The following is an 18,630-nucleotide window of genomic DNA, read 5'->3' on the forward strand; positions in this document are numbered from 1 at the left end:
TTAATCTGTTTTGCAGTCTCTGAAGCTAAGATTGCCTTGGTTCTATGAGTAGAGCCAAGCAGAGCAGTGGCATGAACTAAAGAATAAACAATATTCAGTTTGTGCTTTCTTTCCCAGAGTTCACTGGCACAGGAGGGATTAAAGACTCAGTATGAGTATTTTTCTAAAGTCACCCTACACCTTGATGTTTCTCATAGCATGTCTCTGGATCATTAATGTGTTTCCAAGCAAATAGTTTCATATGGAGCGTTTATTTACCCTTATTATTAAGATGCGTGTGTTTCACTGGAAGCATCAGCTTTGAGGCCTATCAAGCACATGATAGAAACAGGCATGCAAAAGGAAGGAGTATTCTGTCCAGGGAGCATGAGCAGGCAAGCTCACCATTGGAAATGGTGATGAAATAACAGGGAAATACAACTGAAAAACACACTCAAAAATGTATTACATAAAATAATTTACTTCTCATTCAGAATGACCTTCCAGACCTATTAGTAAGACAGCAGTCTGTGAGTTCAGATACAATCTGAAAGTCATGACAATTATAATAGGGCAAGACCAATAAAGTTACACATTTGAAGTCAACTAGAGACAAAATTGTGGAACTGTGTATAACAGAAAATGACACTGATGAGGAACTCCAGGGATATTAAGGGCAAGATTGCCGGAGAGACAAGAAGGGTACAATTAGAAAACCTATATCTTTAATACAGTGAGATTTGTATGCATACACTCTGGTGTCTTCATTTTGCAGCCCATTATATTGGCTTAAAAGCCAGAAAGGTGCTCATGCATGTAATTTATACTGGAGCAACGAATGCAGTGTATGTGGACGCATGTGTGTGCACTTTGAAAGGCAGTAGTTTTAGAAGAATGAGAAGAAAATTACTTCCTGGGCATTCATTAATAATTCAGGTGATATCCTGTACCTCCATTTATAAAACAATATAATAATAATAACACGTACAAAATAACATCATAAATAACATAAATGAGAAGTTTTCAAGTATTTCAATGTGCCTTGAAAAGTTTCAAACAGTAATTCTCACAATTGGTTAGACAATCATTTTTTTTTTCTTTTCTTTTCCTCTCATTTAGTCTCAGAGCCTAAAAAGAAGTGCCTCCATTCTCTGTTAGCCCCGATGTTTGGAATGAAATTAACAAGATTCTACCTTAAAAGAGAAAACTTATGTGGGCTTTTCAAATTGTGAAAATTTGTTCCCTCTTATAAAATATAATCTTTCCCCTGCTGCTGGTTTATAAATATAGGCATATAGCCAGAGCCATTATAAAGAAAAAACAACCAACCACAATAAACTAAGGAGCCTCATCTGATGGCTAAGGTTCTCAGGAAAAATGAGAAGAGCACCTTGATCAGGAGAGGAAAAAAGGATAGAGGATAAAAACAGTAACCTTTAACTTCTGTGCCCTCACTCAGCCAGTAACTTACGGCAGGTGTTGCTGGCAAGGCCTTAGCTGTATTTCTTCATTCCGTTGAACATCCTGTCTGCCAACTCCATACCAACCCAGTTGCTAATAAGCATGCCCTGAGCACCCAGGAAAAGAAGGGAAGGCTGGCAGCTTAGGAGCTCAAAAGTGCCATCAGTGAAAACCAGCTCAAGGGAGCTAAGGTATTTGCTCCTTAGAATAGTGCTCAAGGTGGAGGCTGTCAGTGGTCAAATCAAGCGTGAAGTTCCTTGGATGCTTCTCCAGCAAGATCCATGGAATTTTACAAAACCAACTTTCCACAGGTTAGCATTTCTTTCTTAGCCTACATGGCAGTTAGTTCATTTTGCCCTGTTCAAATGTAGTATGAAAGAACAGAGATCAAAACACCCATGTAAGTACATACACATACTCTAGTTATGAGCACCTAGGGTCTTTCCCATCACTCTTGCAAAAGTGTGTGTGTGTGTGTGTATACATACACTCACACATACATATGTATACACAGACATCTATATACAGAAATAATGTATATGTGTGTCTAATGTATATATAATATATACACATAGACATACACACAAGCACATATCATAGCTCAACCTCATCTAAACATCTAGAGTCTGGAGAACGTGCTGGCCAACAGAATACATGTGCATGTGGATGTCATGTGACATGCACTAACCAACCATCCCGAGGTAAAACCGTTGGGAGGAGGAAACTGCCAACAATCTTTGAAAATCCAGACCTACCAGGCCATTATTTAGATATTTGCTCCCATGGAACCCTCAAAGAAACTTAGGAAAATTGGACTGGAATGGGGTCCCACCCTGATGAACACTCAAACACCAAAAGCTATATCTAGTTTATGCGTAGAAGTGACTCACACATGGCAGGCAGCATGAATATTAGGCTACAATGTGGATAAAGCACTGGAGCTTAATACAGATCAATATTTGGCCTCAGGTTTTCCAGAGCATAGAGTCTTGGCATTTCATCCCTCTGCCTTCAGGTGAGAATTAGGCACACTGAGGGACCAGGGAAGCACAGTCTGCTGAACTCTTGGCTCCTTTCTGCTTTTCTGCCCCACAGCTGGAAGGGTTGACCAAATCAAGATAGAATCGAGACTTGAGGAAGCGGCGGTAGGAATCCTTCTCCATCAGGTTGAAAATCTTCTTCTGGGCCTCATCAAAGCAGGTTATTGTAGGCTCTAGCATGTTCCGGCTTGTCTCTTCCCTGGTGCAAGAATCCAGGTTCACCTGAGGGGCAAAGGCCAAGGCTTCATTAGACCTATATCCCTGTTGAGGATGCAAGCCTGTATGCTTTGTAGTGACTTGTAAGTGGCAGTGCACCCTCTGTATTTCAGAAGCAAAAAACAAAAGTGACATTAGGCTCCTCCTTGGCACATGTGAGAGAGTATGAAAGGTTCAGAATGAACCTTTCTGCTTAGAGAGAGCAGGGCAAGATCTTCTGTTCTGTCTAACAAATTGGGGAGATTCATCAGAAAAATTCATGCAGGGAGGTTATGGTAAGCCACATGGATAAAAGAGATTTTTTAAAAAACTGATTTATTTGGGGTTGTCAAGATTATGATAGTCAGCTCCACTATTCTAGGAACCTTCACTAAGATCCAGAGAGTTCTCTGCCATAAAAGCTTACCTTTTTGGTCAGGTTGGCTAATGGGTAGAAGGAATAGATAGAAAGTTGGGTAGAGGGAATAGGTTCTAGTGTTTGATAGCACATTAGGGTGATATAGTTATCAATAGTTTATTGTATATTTTAAGATAGCTAGAAGAGGAGATTTGGAATGTTCTCAACACATAGAAATAATAAATGTTTGAGATCTGTATATAGCAATTGCCCTGATTTGATTGTTAACACATTGTATGCATGTATCAAAATATCACACATACTCTGTAAATATGTACAATTTTTATGTATCCATAAAAAACCTACCTCTTTGGTTGCTTGGACTGAGATGAATTCATTATAGATCTTTTTGGCCTTGGGACTTAGTTTAGATGGTGATTTGATTTTCTTGTACTCTTCACAGCTGATCCAGAAGTCAATATTCTCCTCACTATATTCAGACTTCAAGAAAGCTTTGAAAGCTGCCAGCCCACCTATGACACAGGAGAAAGGACCACAGTTGTCATCATACTGGTTGGCCTCTTGGATATGCTATTTCACATAAAGCTGAGGTACTTGGGGGATAAAGCATGGATTCAAGCAATCCCTTTTTCCCCTGCTTTTTTCAAGTCACCTGGAGTCAGGTAACCCTAATCTGTGTTTGATATCCAGTGGTTCCCAGTTCTACCTAATGATTCTTACTCAAGTTGGAAGCCTCTTTCAAGGAAGTATTTTGCTTCTGAAATGCCTATGCAGCTATCAATTACCAAGGTCAATTTGGGAGAGAAACTGAGATTGATTTTGCAAGAAGGTATTGATATTTATCATTTTTTTTCTCTCTTCCGTTTTTCTTTGTGATGAGAGAGATGGTTTTCCACATGGTTCCTGCATAAACTTTTCATTGTATATCACAAAGCTCTAGGGCATATTAAAATTTTAAACAGACTGAATTTAAGACCTAAAGAGTCTCCTGAGTCTGAACATCAGAAAGAAGCCAGGCCTTGCTGCAGTTTCTATTAGACCAGCATAATATAACTTGTCTTATCCAGACTACCTCATCCCAGGTTGCTGTCAGACTTACATTCATGACTAATCAGGTTTTCCAGTGATTCAGCCCATTTCTTGACTTCCTCTTGGCTCACCCTAGAAAAAATAGAGAGAAACAGAATAATTGGAATGCCATGGTAAAAAAATTGGGGCAAGAAATCTAAGATCCTGAATAAAGGCAAAGATTTTATTTTCCATCGTTATTACAAAATATGTTATTGATGAGGGCAGTTTTTCACTAAATGTATAGAAATTTCAAATGTAGTTATGATCTCCATGAAAATGGAGGCTATCTTGATCCAAATCTGGCTTAACTAGGAGCACAAGCTCCTTCTCACAGAACATCCCCATCATCAGATAGTTAATACTCAGTAGATCTTCACCAAGGCCTTTTCTCTTACCTCTGGCAAATAACCACTTTGTCCTTCTTGTTGTGGGAAGAATTGTGTTCACAGGAATCAGATTTTTGCAGCAGGAAACCTAGCCGATGTTTCATATCTTTTGCACTGCACAGAAGAGAAAAAAATGAATAAATAGTAATAACCAGCTTTCTTTAAAAGATACCTAATGGTAGAGCTTGAAGAGTCCATTACTAGTCTATGGCTCAGAGACAGTTTAGGGAACGGGAGTTGGAGTTGGCATGACCTCTGAGGAAAACAAGATTCCTCTTTTGGTTCCCTATGACTTGCTACAAAACCTTGAGGCAGTCATAACACCATTTCCTTCATCCACAACTGGAATTCTGACCCTTCAGTTTACCTCAGAAACCTGAGAAGCCTTTATATGCCCGTCATTTTGACCAACCGAATACCTTTGGTATCTTCAACAGAACCTGAATCACTGAACACATGAGTGATCTCTGAGTAATTTTTAGGAATCAGAAAGCAGTAGCGGCAAAAGATGCACATCCTTGCTGCACGCCACCTTCTGGCAGGTGATTGCTATTTCCATCTGTTCCCCTGCTGGCAGAGGGAACTGTAGAAGCACCTCGGGAAAGTAAAAGTCTATTCAGTTCCAGCCATGTATGGGGGGAGGGGGCGGGGGGGGGGGCCAAGCAGTTCCTGCTGTGAGGTATAGAGGGAGAATACACTGAGGTGCACAGTTCCAGCAGAGGGAGATGGAACATGGGATGGCGAAAACAAATGCCCAAGCTGAAACCTCAGCTCCTTGGGGCTTCTTTCTAGACAATATCTGCTGCTGCTGCTTTCCTTCTTAATAGCTACTTTAAAGGACATACACACTCTAAAGGGCATTTGAGGCTTAACAGCTATTAGGAGAAGCAGGCTAGAGTCATCACTGAGCTTCCAGTTTATTGCCACCATTTAATAGGTAGCCAGGGCACATTAGAGCTCCTGACTAACTAGAAAAAGGGGGTCTTTTAATAAGCCTTAAGCTCAACTCTCTTACTTTTTATTAAATATCCTCTTGCTTGCATCTCTTTTTATTAAAAAAGTCAAGAAATACTTCAAAAAGAGAAATACCATTTTAAAAGAAATGAATAACTAAATGTGTCTATTTGGAGTAGGGAAAATAAAGCCTCAAAGATATAAAGACATTTGGATGGCCACTAATACATTTATGTATGTAGGTTTTCCCAGAAAGTTTGAATTCCATTATGTTCTCTGACTGTCCCTTAAATAGTATTTTCTCTTCCCCGCAAGATTACTTTCCCTCCTCTGCTTCCCTGACTGATGACTGTTCAGGGGATGCAACATCCTTTTTGATTATAACAAGATATAATCCTGAATGTTAGGGTGATTCCAAGGTGATAATGTAAGTATATCATGAAGTCCAAATAGAAACGAATTCATATTTCTATGTGCTGGATCCACCTGAGGTCCTAGAGTTATTAATCAACGCAGGGGGTAAGTGTGCTTAGCAAGCATTCTTATAATAAAACCACAAAAATATAAAACAAAATGACTTCAGAAGTTACTGGAGTCAGGAATTCTAGATTTGGTCCTAACTCACCCACCACCTATGTGACCTTGAGCAGGCAATGGCTCCTCTGGAGCCTCGGGCACTAGTGGTAAAGATGTTGGACTAGATGATTTGCAATTTACTGAGGAGGAAAGGGAAGAGCAGTTCATCCTGCTGACATAGAGTTTACCTTCTTAGATTAGCTGCTTAACTCTTTGAGGACAGAGCTCTAGTATTATCTTTTATCTGTTTTGCAAAATATTTACCAGAGCATAACTTTCTCCTGACACTCTTGTATTTTTGTATGGTTCATTTCATATGTAAGTTAAGTGAAGCTTGAAGTAATTTGCTCCACTCCATTCAGAAAATTAAGCGTGAAGGTCAGAGGAACTCATTTCGTAGATACTCTCTGCCAGACCCTCCTGCTTCATTTTAAAGAAGCCATCGATACTTCCATACTCCCGAATGACAGAATATTTGAAAAGTAAATGTTTTAATAGTACATAAAAAATTATGTTTTCTGAGATTGTTTCCAAAATAAAATTTGTGGTAATTTCTATTTGCAGCGCTATAAGAAAGCAGGTAGTATACCTTTAGGTTGACTTTTTACCTTTGACTGCAAGATTAAGTAATGTAATATGCACTCATTTTTGTGTTTAATTTTCAACTGGCTAATATATGATCTTTTTCTGAATGCATTTCTTTATACCTTTTTTGAACAAACCAAAAACAAATGAATAGCTGTATGTCTGTAAGGTCTTTTAAAAAAATCAAGAGAGTATATTAACAAAACAATGTCTTTAAGATGAGATCTTCTACAAAACTAGTAACTGATTTGTAATGATCAATATTTCTCAACCAAACTCATATGAGACACTTCAAGAACTAGAGATGGGGCAGAGAGATAAGGAAGATCTGGCTTTGAAACTCATATCTCATTGTAACATTTGCTTATAAGAACATAGAGAGTGAAAGTTACTGCACCACCACACGGAAAGCATAGTGCCTTTCTGATGATGGAGCCAAACCTCATTCTGGGGTACCTTTCCTGAAACAAGTTGTAGCATACAATCAGAAAGCCCAGAGCCAGGCTTCTATGTACTCCAGGGATGCTCAAATAGCAGTAGTAATCACAGATGGAGATATTACAGATCACTGTACATAGCCTCAAACCTCATCTCGCTTCTTAATTAAAACTAGCTTTCTTAGACCTGGCTTAAAGAACAGAACAGTTCTCAAAACTGAGGTCACATAAAACAACACATAAGGGCTGAAATTTCGGGAGCACATGTCTTAAGTCACAGTATCTAGCTAGTCTTGGAGGAAAGTTAGAAAGTCGTGATCTCCTGACCACACTGTTTCTAATTGCACAGAACTAGGTTAGTAAGTACAACATGTAAATAACTGAGAAAGTCTAGCCAAAAGTTTAATATGGTTAATGGCTGAAAGCAATCTTACCTCCTCAAGCAAGAAGCCGGCAGACCTGCAAGCCCTTTGCACATCTTATTTAACAGCTTGGAATTCGCAAGCAGGAAAGAAATGCGGCAGGAGGAGCTGTGGCTTCGGCTTTGAGCGTACTTTGCCTCTTCTCCGGTAAAGATATTGTCAGAATCCTCTGAGCGTCTTCCTGCTAAGCCTGTAGGAGTCTCTTTTATAGCCCAGCTACGACCGTCCAGCCAATCAGACGACCGCTCTGCAGTACCAGCTCCTCTGTCTCCCTCTGCCTCTCCAGCCCCTGAAAGAGATGAGGAAGAAAAGACTGACGCATCAGCAATGTTAAGTGAACGAGCAGAGAAAATCCTTCTGAAAAGTAGGGATATGGGAAAAAATGTACTCAATGTCTCTACCAATGTCAGAGGTTTAGAATTTCTAGAAAAGGAAAAAAAGTGTACAATGCTGCAAAATATAGTTTTTATTCATATGTCTGTAAAAAAAAAATATCAAGGAAGTTGCTTCCTGGAAGGAAAAGTACCAGCAGGAATTCTGGAGCTTACTTAGGAGCTGACTCCCAATGCCCTTCCTCTTTTGGATTAGAAGCATCATATTATACATGGTCCAAGATCTGATCCTCACGATTTCCAAAAGGGAGCTGGCAGGATCATCGTCTCCACGCAGTGATTTGCGGAAGTTGCCTTGGTTGTTATGCAAACAAGAAGGTGGAGAGAAATAGCTGGATGACAGACAGTTATAAGCCCGGCAGCATACAGAAACTACCCTAGGAAAAATAGATTTGCTATATCTGTAATCAACCTGACTGAGGAATACTTTTCTAGAAATCTTGGTAACAACAGAATTCAGCCTAGCACTGACGGTTTCTCCTTCACATGCCTGCGTCCTGTAAAAAGTCTAAACCGGCAGCTCGAGGAACAAAGGAGGGAGTAGATGAGCAAATATACACAGCAATTCTTATATCAAATGGGTTTATGTCTTATGTAATTCTAAGTCTCCAAACTGATATTTCAAAAGATAAAGAAAGAGAGATGTAGAGAGAAAGAGAGAGAGCAGGCAGAAAAATATGTAGTTTGCTTTGCGTATCACCAGCCTTCAAACTGATTGTAAGAATATTAAGCCCTATAGGTGTTTCTGAACACCTGGACAATCAGTATCTTTTACATACAATATCATGAACTGAAATGCCTGCATGGACAGAATCATTCAGGTGTTTCACATCTTATAGCCATATACCAAATACCTACACCAGAGTTACAGAGGAAAGCTATAAGTGGAAGAAGGGAATTAATTGCTAGATCTGACCAAAACAGCTTTCATTTAGAAAGCAGATGGGTTCCTGATCATAGGCTACAGTGAGCTAAACTTTATATATAAGAAACAGAGGCATCAAATAGTTTAGGTGGAAGAGATGAAAAATAGTTGGGTTCCAGTGAGATGCAAAATACCAAAAATATAGAAAGAATGGCACAAAGCAATGCCCATATGTGGCCCTACCCAATACGTGCCCTTGAACATCCCACACTGCCCCCACTACCAACACGTTCCATGACTAGCAGAGCAAGGAGACAGCAGACAAATGTAAAATGGTGGAGGGACCATAATCTACAGAAGATGCATTTAAATTATAGGAAAAATCTCTAGCCACCCATAAGAGGGCATTTATTAGATTAGCTACTGGGCAACTTTTCCTTGAATTATAACATAGAACAAATGAATGTTGACAGTCATCCTTGATGGTGGTGTGGAAGGAACTGCAGTGCAATGTGAAACTAGGGAGGCCCTCAGACCAAGGAAGATGGACCAGGGAAATGAATCAGTCAGAACTGACATTAAAGAGGTCAGACTAATTAAAAGGGAAAGAAGGTCACTCAAAGAAAGACCATGGCCTTCTTTGTTTACCTGGGCACCTAAAAGAGTGATCACTCAAATAGATTGATTTTAGGAACATAAGTGAGTACCCAAAAAGATTTACTGATGCCTGAAATTCCACAATAAAAGCTTTATGTCTTGCACTTAGAATAAGAGAAGCCTGATTTGTCATGAGTTAAAATAAATCACTGCAATAGATGGGACTTTAAAGACAAAATGGGACTTCAAAGGCAATCTAGCCTAACACTCTTATTTCACCAAAAAGGAAATAGAGACCCAGAAAGAGAAAGTGACTTGCTGAGGTTACAGCTTCTTACTAACAGAGCTGGGTCCAGATACAGGTGTCTCGATACTCAGTTATGTGGATTGTCCACCATGCTATCCTATCACTCAACAGTCTTATCAAATAAGGTAAACTGTGTAAATAGAGATATTTCTAAACTACAAAGTGCTAGTCAAATAATTTTTATCATTCTATTATACACAGTATAGAACATAACCCAAAATTAATTTTACACATTTTATTCAAGGAGTGTTCACTTGCCCAATTTGTTCTTGCTCCTTGAAAGCAGGAGCTGCTGCTTTCAAGACATATTAACTAACATGTCTCTAACTTTGTGCTTAGCTCATTACTCTATTCAGGCATTTCATGTTTACTCACTTCTTTGACTATTAAATCTTGCTTTCTTAGGAGTTTTAAGACTTTTAAAAAAGTGTTTGTAAAACGCTTCACATGAGTTAACTTACTTTTTCACTGTGGGACTTGCAGATTGTGTTTGAGGAGGCGAGGACTGGTACATCATGATACCTTGACAACCTTCCACCTTCTTTCTCTGATATGCACAAAGCATCAAATTCTGTTATTCTATGATTTGTCATTCCTGAATGACTCTGGTAGTGTGGAAGAGCTTTACTCTCAAAAGATCTACTTTTTATTTATTCATTTGTTTAAGAAATATCTTTTGACCACCTACTCTGTATCAGGTGCTGTTCGAAGCAGTACCTGACACAAGCAGACAAAATCTCCACTCTAGTAGAGTTTTCATCTCAGTAGAAGGAGTCAGAAAATAAACAAATCAGGTGATTCCAGATTTTGACCTGTACCATGAATAAAATGGGCAGGTGATGTGCTAGAGAGTAATCAGATGGTGAAGGGCTAATTCAGCCAAGGTGGTCAGGAAAGCCCTCTTTGAAGAGGTGGTATCTAAAATGAGATTTGATGGGTGAGAAGGAGAAAGCAATGCAAGAAGCCTAGGAATTAGTATTCCAAATAGAAGTAAGAGCAAATGCGAGTGTTCTTTATCTAAATTGGGAAAGAACATAGCCATAAAAAAGAATGAAATCATGCCTTTTGCAGCAGCCTAGATAGAACTGGGGGCCATTATCATAAGTAAAACAAGATAGACACAGAAAGACAAATATTGCATGTTATCACTTATAAGTAGGAGCTAAATAATGTGTGCACATAGATGTAGAGTGTGGAATGATGGACAATGGAGCCTCAGAAGGATGAGGGGGCAAGAAGTCAGTGGATGGTGAGAAATTACTTAAGGGGTACAATGTACATCATTCAGGTGATGAATACCCAGGGGGCAAGAAGTCAGTGGATGGTGAGAAATTACTTAAGGGGTACAATATACATCATTCAGGTGATGAATACCCAGGGGGCAAGGAGTCAGCGGATGGTGAGAAATTACTTAAGGGGTACAATGTACATCATTCAGGTGATGAATACCCTAAAAGCCCTGATTTTACCACTATACAACCTATGCATCTAAAAAGATTTCACTTATAACCCATAAATATATATAAATTTTAAAAATAAAAATAAAATGGGAAAGAACAAGAAGGGGCCAGCATAGCTAGAGAATTGAGAACAAGATGAAAGTAGCATAAAAGGAGATGGAAAGGTAAACGATAGATCGTGCAAGGATTTGTAGGCTGTGGTCAAGAGGCTGGACTTTATCAGAGTGCAGTGGAAATCCACGGAAGAAACAGAAGCAGAGGAGGGGCCTCATCTGATCATTCTGACTCTTGTGAAAGAAAGACTGAGATGAGTGGGCAGAGTGTGGAAGCAGGGAGACCAGTTAGCAGAGTTGGCAGTTTGATTCCTGTTTCGTCGATTATATATATATTTATTATTATATAGTAAGTCCTCAATGTCATCAATAGATTATTGGAAACAGTGACTTTAAGTGAAACAAGGTACAGCAGGTCCTTGAATGCCATCATTTCATCAATGCCATTTCATTATAACGTTGATGAGAAAAAAATTGGTTTAGTTATGTCCTTTCACTTGAAGTTGTAGTTTCCAAGAACCTATCCATGATGTCAAGTGAAGATTTACTTTACAAAACTCCAGGAAAGCACAGAGGATAGAGATTAAACTCAATCTTTTGAATCTGGAGTGGTTTTTCACAAGGAGACCCTAAAATGATAAATAGAGATGTAGTCGTTGTACAAAGAAGAGAAGAGCATCACAATAGTGGGCACAGTAATAACAGATGATTTTATCGGTCACTAACTGAGCAAGGCACTGGTTTAAGCACTATATGCCAGTTAATTCACTTATTCCTCATGATCCATCCTGAGAGAATGTTCTTCAATGATTCTCATTTTACAGATGAAGCATAGAGGACTTAAGTACTTACCTGAGCTTACACATTGATTAAGTGGTAGTAATGTTATGCCAGCTCAGACAGTGGGACTCCAGGGTCTTTGCTATTGACCTCTATGCCATCACAACCATAAAGAATAAAAGCAAGTAGAATGTTTGAAGGCCATAGAGGAGTTTAGCATGATTGCAGTGTTAGAGCTCAGAAAACCATATGCCAAAGTATAGTGCTTTGGCATGCTAAGAAGTACTTGGAACTAAAGGAGAGTGGAAGCCCTCAGAAGCAGTCAAGTCTCTTTCTGACCATCTCCTGCCCTCCTGCCTCTTACTCCTCTTTCTTCATGAAAGCAAGTCACAGAAACCAGAATTCCTCTTCCCCAAGATGGGTCATAGAAACTAGAACTCCTCTTCCCCGAAGCAAGCCATAAAACCTAAAAAGGCCACTTTCTCCCTTCTCCCTTGAATACCCTCATTGAAGAAGAGTCCTGCCCCATACTCAGGAGGAAAGAATGCTATACATAGAGAGAGAGAGAGATCAAGAAGAATCTGAATAGACAGGGCTTGCTGTGTTTCCCCCTGAGTCCTTTACCACTAGATCATATCCTTTTGTCTAATCTACATGGCTACATGCTATCCATTCTTCATCGAACCTCAGCAAAAAAACCAGACAGTTTCCCCTGGGTCTTTGGGTCTTCATTTCTGAAGACTCCCATGTCATGTAAAACTTTGATTTAATAAATTTGTTAGGTTTTGCTCTTATTAACCTGTCTTTTATTATAGGAGTTTTGGTTGCAACCCTTATGATGGAAGAGAAAATGTATCACACGTTTTCACCCCTACTGCAGCTTTGAGAGAGAAGGAGAGATAAATGAAGGTGCATGAATACGCTGAGAACTAAAGGGTGTTTCTTGTTACTCTGAAGACCAGAATTTACTCTGTAGTTAATGGGGGAGAAGAGGTAGTTCAAGTACTTAAGCCGATCAGGTTGGTATTCTAGAAAGAAAGCTTGGGAGGCAGAGTAAAAGAATAGATTGGATATCAGAGAAACTGGCAAAAAGTTTGAAGACTATTTTAAGTTCCTTAAACTGTAAAATGCTAACATCTGGAAGGTGTTGTTGACAACAGGCTTTAGAAGAACTGTTTCCTACTGGGGGGCAGACATTCAGCCACACAGCAGGATGTGAACTATGTGTGGTCTCTAGGTAAATTTCAAATTTTTCCAGCCTTTGCTCAGGGAGAACAAAAGAAAACATTTCTCAAGGATTGACGGTATCAAATGCAGGGAAATAAGTCACTGTGGCAGGCGTTGCGTCCTTTAGTTCTACCAGATGTTAAATGGGGCACTGATCCTCCAATTGGGCAGGATGTAGGCCAAGGCTCAGCCCCAGGCTGTGCTTGCACCACTTCAGATGACAATTTCCTCTCAGCTGTCAGAAGCCTCCCTCCTTCTTTATTGTTTACTACAATGGCCTAGACATCAATGAGAGTTCAGTTATTGATTTTTAGGACTAAAAAGCAAACATATGGGGCTGGAGGATGCTGTATACCAGGAAGGTAAACAGGGACTTCCCAGTATGTCTTACTTTTGGGAAATGTGTCCGATTCTTTGCACCAAGCTTTGTGGGCACATGCAATAAATCAGGAACTCCAACCCTGACATTTGATGGCAGCAGGTGATGCATCACTGATTTCCCTGGAAGAACAATACCACACTTAATTAGCCAGGGGAAGAAAACCTTGTTTCCCAAGAAGTAGGAGAAAACCCAAAATAGCCTTATCCCAAAGATTAAATCTTTTTTCTGCAACATTTAGCCCAGGATAGAAACAGCAGTTTCATAAGAGTTCATTTGCATTGTGCAGGTGGAAAGAAACAGTATGGTGTCATGGAAAGTGCTTGAACTTTACAGAGAGGCAGATCTGGATTCCAATTTTAGATCCTCTAGGAAATCTTGGTAAATTAGGGTAAACTTTATGACCTCTAGTTTTCTAATGTGCCCTGGACTTCAATTTGCCCTCACATTTTAAAATCTAGATTCCTTAGCATAACATTCTGGTACTTTCATAATTCATCCCCATTCCAACTTTTCATCTTTCCCTTCCACTCTTTTCTTCATTATATTCTACTATGTAGTCATCCCAGACCACTGAATATTCCCACACATTTATGTATTTCCCCTATTCTGTGCCATCAGCCTGAAATGTCCTCACAATACCCTGCTGTCAAGCTCTTTTTTCTCCTGTCCCCAGTGGTAATCAACTGCTACCTCTTATGCACTCTAGAAGTATGGTGTTTGAGCCAGACCTCTGTTTCACTCCTCTTTAAATCCGATCATGTTACATTTGCCAATAACGTTCATTTCAACAAACATTTATATTGAGCGTTTTTTATGTGTCTGAGAAAGGTGTTCATTCTTGAGATATTAATCTAACAAATACATATTGACATCCACCAGTGTAGTGGGTACTACACTGGATAGAACCCATTCTTGCATCCTTTGATCTTACACTACATTCTCATGGGCAGATGCACAAAAATATCAAGTATATAGGAAAATATAGTCATGGGTCACTTCACAACAGTGAAACATTCTGAGAAATGTGTAGTTAGGTGATTTCATCATTGTGGGAATATCATAGAATGTACTTACACAAACCTAGATGGTTATAGCCTACTACACACCTAAGCTATATGGTATAGCCCATTACTCCTAGGTTACAAACCTGTGCAGCATGTTACTGTACTGAATACTGTAGGAAATTATAACACGATGAAATATATTTGTGTATCTAACATATCTAAACATAGAAAAGGTAATGTCCTGCATTACAGTTATGATGGCTGTGATATCACTAGTTAATAGAAATTTCTCAGCTTATAATATTATGGGGCCAGATACATTTGTGTTCAATCCCTGACTGAAGCTTTGTTATGTGGCACATGACTGTAAATAAAATAATGATAAATTGTGATAAGAACTTTAACAGAATGAAACACGGATGACTTAAAAAATAACAGGGTAAGGAATTTTACTTTTTTATAGGATGAAGAAGCAGAGCTTCTCTAAGAAGGTAGTAGCTATACTAAGACCTAAATGATGAAGAAGGTGCTAATTATACAAATCAAGGGGCATTCTACCCAGAAGGATGTGCACAGTGCTGGGACCAAAAAAGTTTGATGCATAGAAACCTCAATGGCTAGAATGCAGTGAGTGTAAGGAAGAACAGCATGAGTTAAGGCTAAAGAATTTTTAACAGGACCAGATCATTGCAGGGCCTTGTTGACCCTGGTAAGGGGGTTGAACTTTATTTCAAAAACAATGGGAAAGAGCGACATGTTCTATTTTTTGACTTACATCTCAAAGTTCTCTAGCTGTTTTATGAAAATAGACTGCAAGAGGTTAGAAGAGTGTGTAGGAAACTGTAGCAATTGTCTAGATAAGGGGTGATGGGGACTTGGACAAGGGAGGTGTGTATGATCCCATCCCTAACCTTAAAGAGCTTTTGTTCTGATGGTGGAGAAAGTTATTGAACCATTCACTTCACCCAAAATGCCAAACATTTCCAAATAGGGATAATCATGTGTGCTAGGGGAGCAGGAGGGAGAAGCATGAGCTCCTCATGGATGTGAACTGAGTCTTGCAAACATGTTGAGTTTCATGTAGTTTATTTCGTGTAGTTTATGTAGTGTGTTACAAGACCCCCATTCCCATCCCTACCACTGCCATGGTGTTGGCCCCTCAGCATTTAAGTTTTAGGAGTAAAGCTGGAATCAAGACATCAGAAAAGTGCCCGTGCAGGTTCCCAAGCACAGGAGATACCCAAGGACGATTCCATAGTGAGGTGGAGAAGTAGGTAAAAGACAACCAGGAGGTGGCATATTGATCCTGGATAAAGGGAAGCCCATAATGAAATAATGGGACATGACATTGAAAAGAGGAAAAGGAAACAGAATGGAGACTTGAGCAGAGCATACCAACATGACTTTTTATGCCCCCTCCAAACCTCCCACCCCACCAGCTTCCAAAGCATTGACAAATCCACTGGAGCCCAGTTTAAGAGCTTCTTCTGTAAACCTACTCTGAACATTCTAGTTAAAAGTCAACTTTTTCTTTCAGGCAATTGTAATCTCTATCAATTTAGACAATATACTCTTTGGTTTATATTTCCAGGCCTTCCCATTCCAACACAACTGTGAATTGTTTAAGTGTTTTGTGCTGCTTTTGCACAATGCTAAGCTCCCAGGAGGTTCTCAGTTTTGATTGCTTTGGGGCATTTTTAATAGTGGTGACACCACCTAAGTTGGCATTCCACCTCCCTGGGTAGCTAATATGAGGCATACCACCCTTTTATGTGTAGCTGTCTCCAGAATCTCTGTAATAAAACCAGTTTAGTTTTTTTTAAAAAAAATTTAGAGACAGGGTCTTTCCCTGTCACCCAGGCTGGAGTGCAGTGGCACAATCATAGCTCTCCATAACCTTGACCCCCTGGGATCACGTGGTCCTCCCTCCTCAGCCTCCCCAGTAGCTGGGACAAGTGTGTTCCACTTAATTTTTTTAATAGTTAGACACCATGGGTTTTATAATGCTTGTGAATTGTGTTTTTGTTATACTAAAAGGATATGGGAAACTTCTTATGGCAAATAATAATAATAACAACAATAATAATAAATTTTATAACAATTAGGAAATGATGGTGCCTGGCTGAAAAACAGGTAACCTGCATTCTATTTAGCTTTGGCTAGTAAAATGAAAAGGTTAGATTGAATGTCTACATTTTTTCCTCTTCAAGGTTCTTTTATTTTTAAACTTCCTCTTGAAGAATAGATGCTGCTCTAAAATGTTCTATCCAGCTCAAATGAGAGAACCAGGCTGACTTCAAATGTTGGCCCTTAAAAGCTGTGGACTCTATGAGAGATGAAGGAACCCCTGAGAGAGATGAGAACTGGGCCTTCAAAAGAAGTACTGGCATGAAAAGCTTCACTCTAGGCCCACCCCCTCCTCTCAATATCTTCATTATTGTGCCTCATTTCCTCCATCACTTCTGGCTTTTGCATTTTCTTGGTTCATACTCCAGGGTTTCTCACACTTAATGCAATATATGAACCTGGACACGCCTTGCACCATGCCTCTGCCACATACAGTGAGCTTTGGCATCTTAGCCATTCTTCTATAACATTTAAATCCTTGGCCCATCCTTTAGGTTTACACTGCTTTCTTGCTCTCAGCAACTCATAATAATAGCTAGTTCTTATAGGGCATATATATATATATATATATATACACTAGCTATTATATATATATAAACTAGCTATTATATATATAAACTAGCTATTATATATATATATATATATATAGTGTTACCTTCTTAACTACCTTACAGATAGGTATTATTACACATTTATGTATTTCCCCTACTATTTGCCATCAACCTGAAATGTCCTTCTCACAATACACTGCTGTCAAACTCTCTTTTCCTCTATCCCCAGTGGTAATCAACTGCTACCTCTTACGAACTCTGGAGCATATATATATACATATATATACACACATATATATACATATATATACACACATATATATACACATATATATACACATATATACACATATATACATATATACACATATATACATATATACACATATATACATATATACATATATACATATATACATATATGTATATATGTATATATGTGTATATATGTGTGTATATATGTATATATGTGTGTGTATATATGTACATATGTATATATGTGTATATATGTGTGTATATATATGTGTGTATATATGTATATATGTGTGTGTATATATGTGTATATATGTGTGTATATGTATATATATGTGTATATATGTGTATATATGTGTGTATATATGTATATATATGTGTGTATATATGTATATATGTGTGTGTATATATGTGTATATATGTGTGTATATATATGTGTATATATATGTGTATATATGTGTATATATATGTGTATGTGTGTATATATATATATATATATAAAATGCCTTTTTTTTTTCTGAGATGACATTTCGCTCTTGTTGCCTGGGCTGGAGTGCAATGGCATGATCTTGCTCCGTGCAACCTCCGCCCCCCCAGGTTCAAGTGATTCTCCTGCCTCGGCCTCCGAAGTAGCTGGGATTACAGGCGTGTATCACCATGCCTGTCTAATTTTGTATTTTTAGTAGAGATGGAGTTTCACCATGTTGCTCAGGCTGGTCTTGAACTCCTGACCGCAAGTGGTTCACCTGCCTCGGCCTCCCAAAGTGCTGGGATTACAGGCGTGAGCTACCGCACCTGGCCAGGTATTATTTTCTTACTTAACAAATGATGAACCTGAGGCACAAAGAAGTTAAGTGATTTGCTTAACAGTTACATAGCTGAGAAATAACAGGGCAAGCTCAGCCTGCCTGGCTCCAGAGGCCAGGCTCTTAACCACCATGTAATGCTACTTGTTGCTGGTTTTGCTTCTTTTCCTTGCCATAATAAGTTATTAGAAGTTTCCTATCTCATGAGCTTGCTCGTTCTAACAATGGTTAGCATGTGTACATTGCTTCCTTCCTTTCAGGGAAGCAAGATGATGGAGTCAATGTCTCTGGTGTCAGTGAATTATCTAATGACTTTAATCTTCAGTCTTCAACTGGCATTAA

The 18,630-nt window shown here is 39.0% G+C and overlaps 1 protein-coding gene across 1 annotated transcript; it reads right to left on the reverse strand.

Moving 5' to 3' along the window:
* Window positions 1-232: 232 nt before the first annotated feature.
* On the reverse strand, window positions 233-8,374 carry RGS4 (regulator of G protein signaling 4). The gene is made up of 6 exons (XM_513957.6): window positions 8,034-8,374; window positions 7,498-7,774; window positions 4,521-4,625; window positions 4,154-4,215; window positions 3,400-3,566; window positions 233-2,702 (listed from the first exon to the last, which is right to left on the reverse strand). Exons 1-6 carry the CDS (start codon window positions 8,089-8,091, stop codon window positions 2,463-2,465), a joined length of 909 nt encoding a protein of 302 aa, XP_513957.2. The 5' UTR covers window positions 8,092-8,374; the 3' UTR covers window positions 233-2,462.
* Between the last annotated feature and the right edge of the window lie 10,256 nt (window positions 8,375-18,630).

Source organism: Pan troglodytes, chromosome 1 (assembly GCF_028858775.2).
Source record: "Pan troglodytes isolate AG18354 chromosome 1, NHGRI_mPanTro3-v2.0_pri, whole genome shotgun sequence".
Lineage (NCBI taxonomy): Eukaryota > Metazoa > Chordata > Mammalia > Primates > Hominidae > Pan > Pan troglodytes.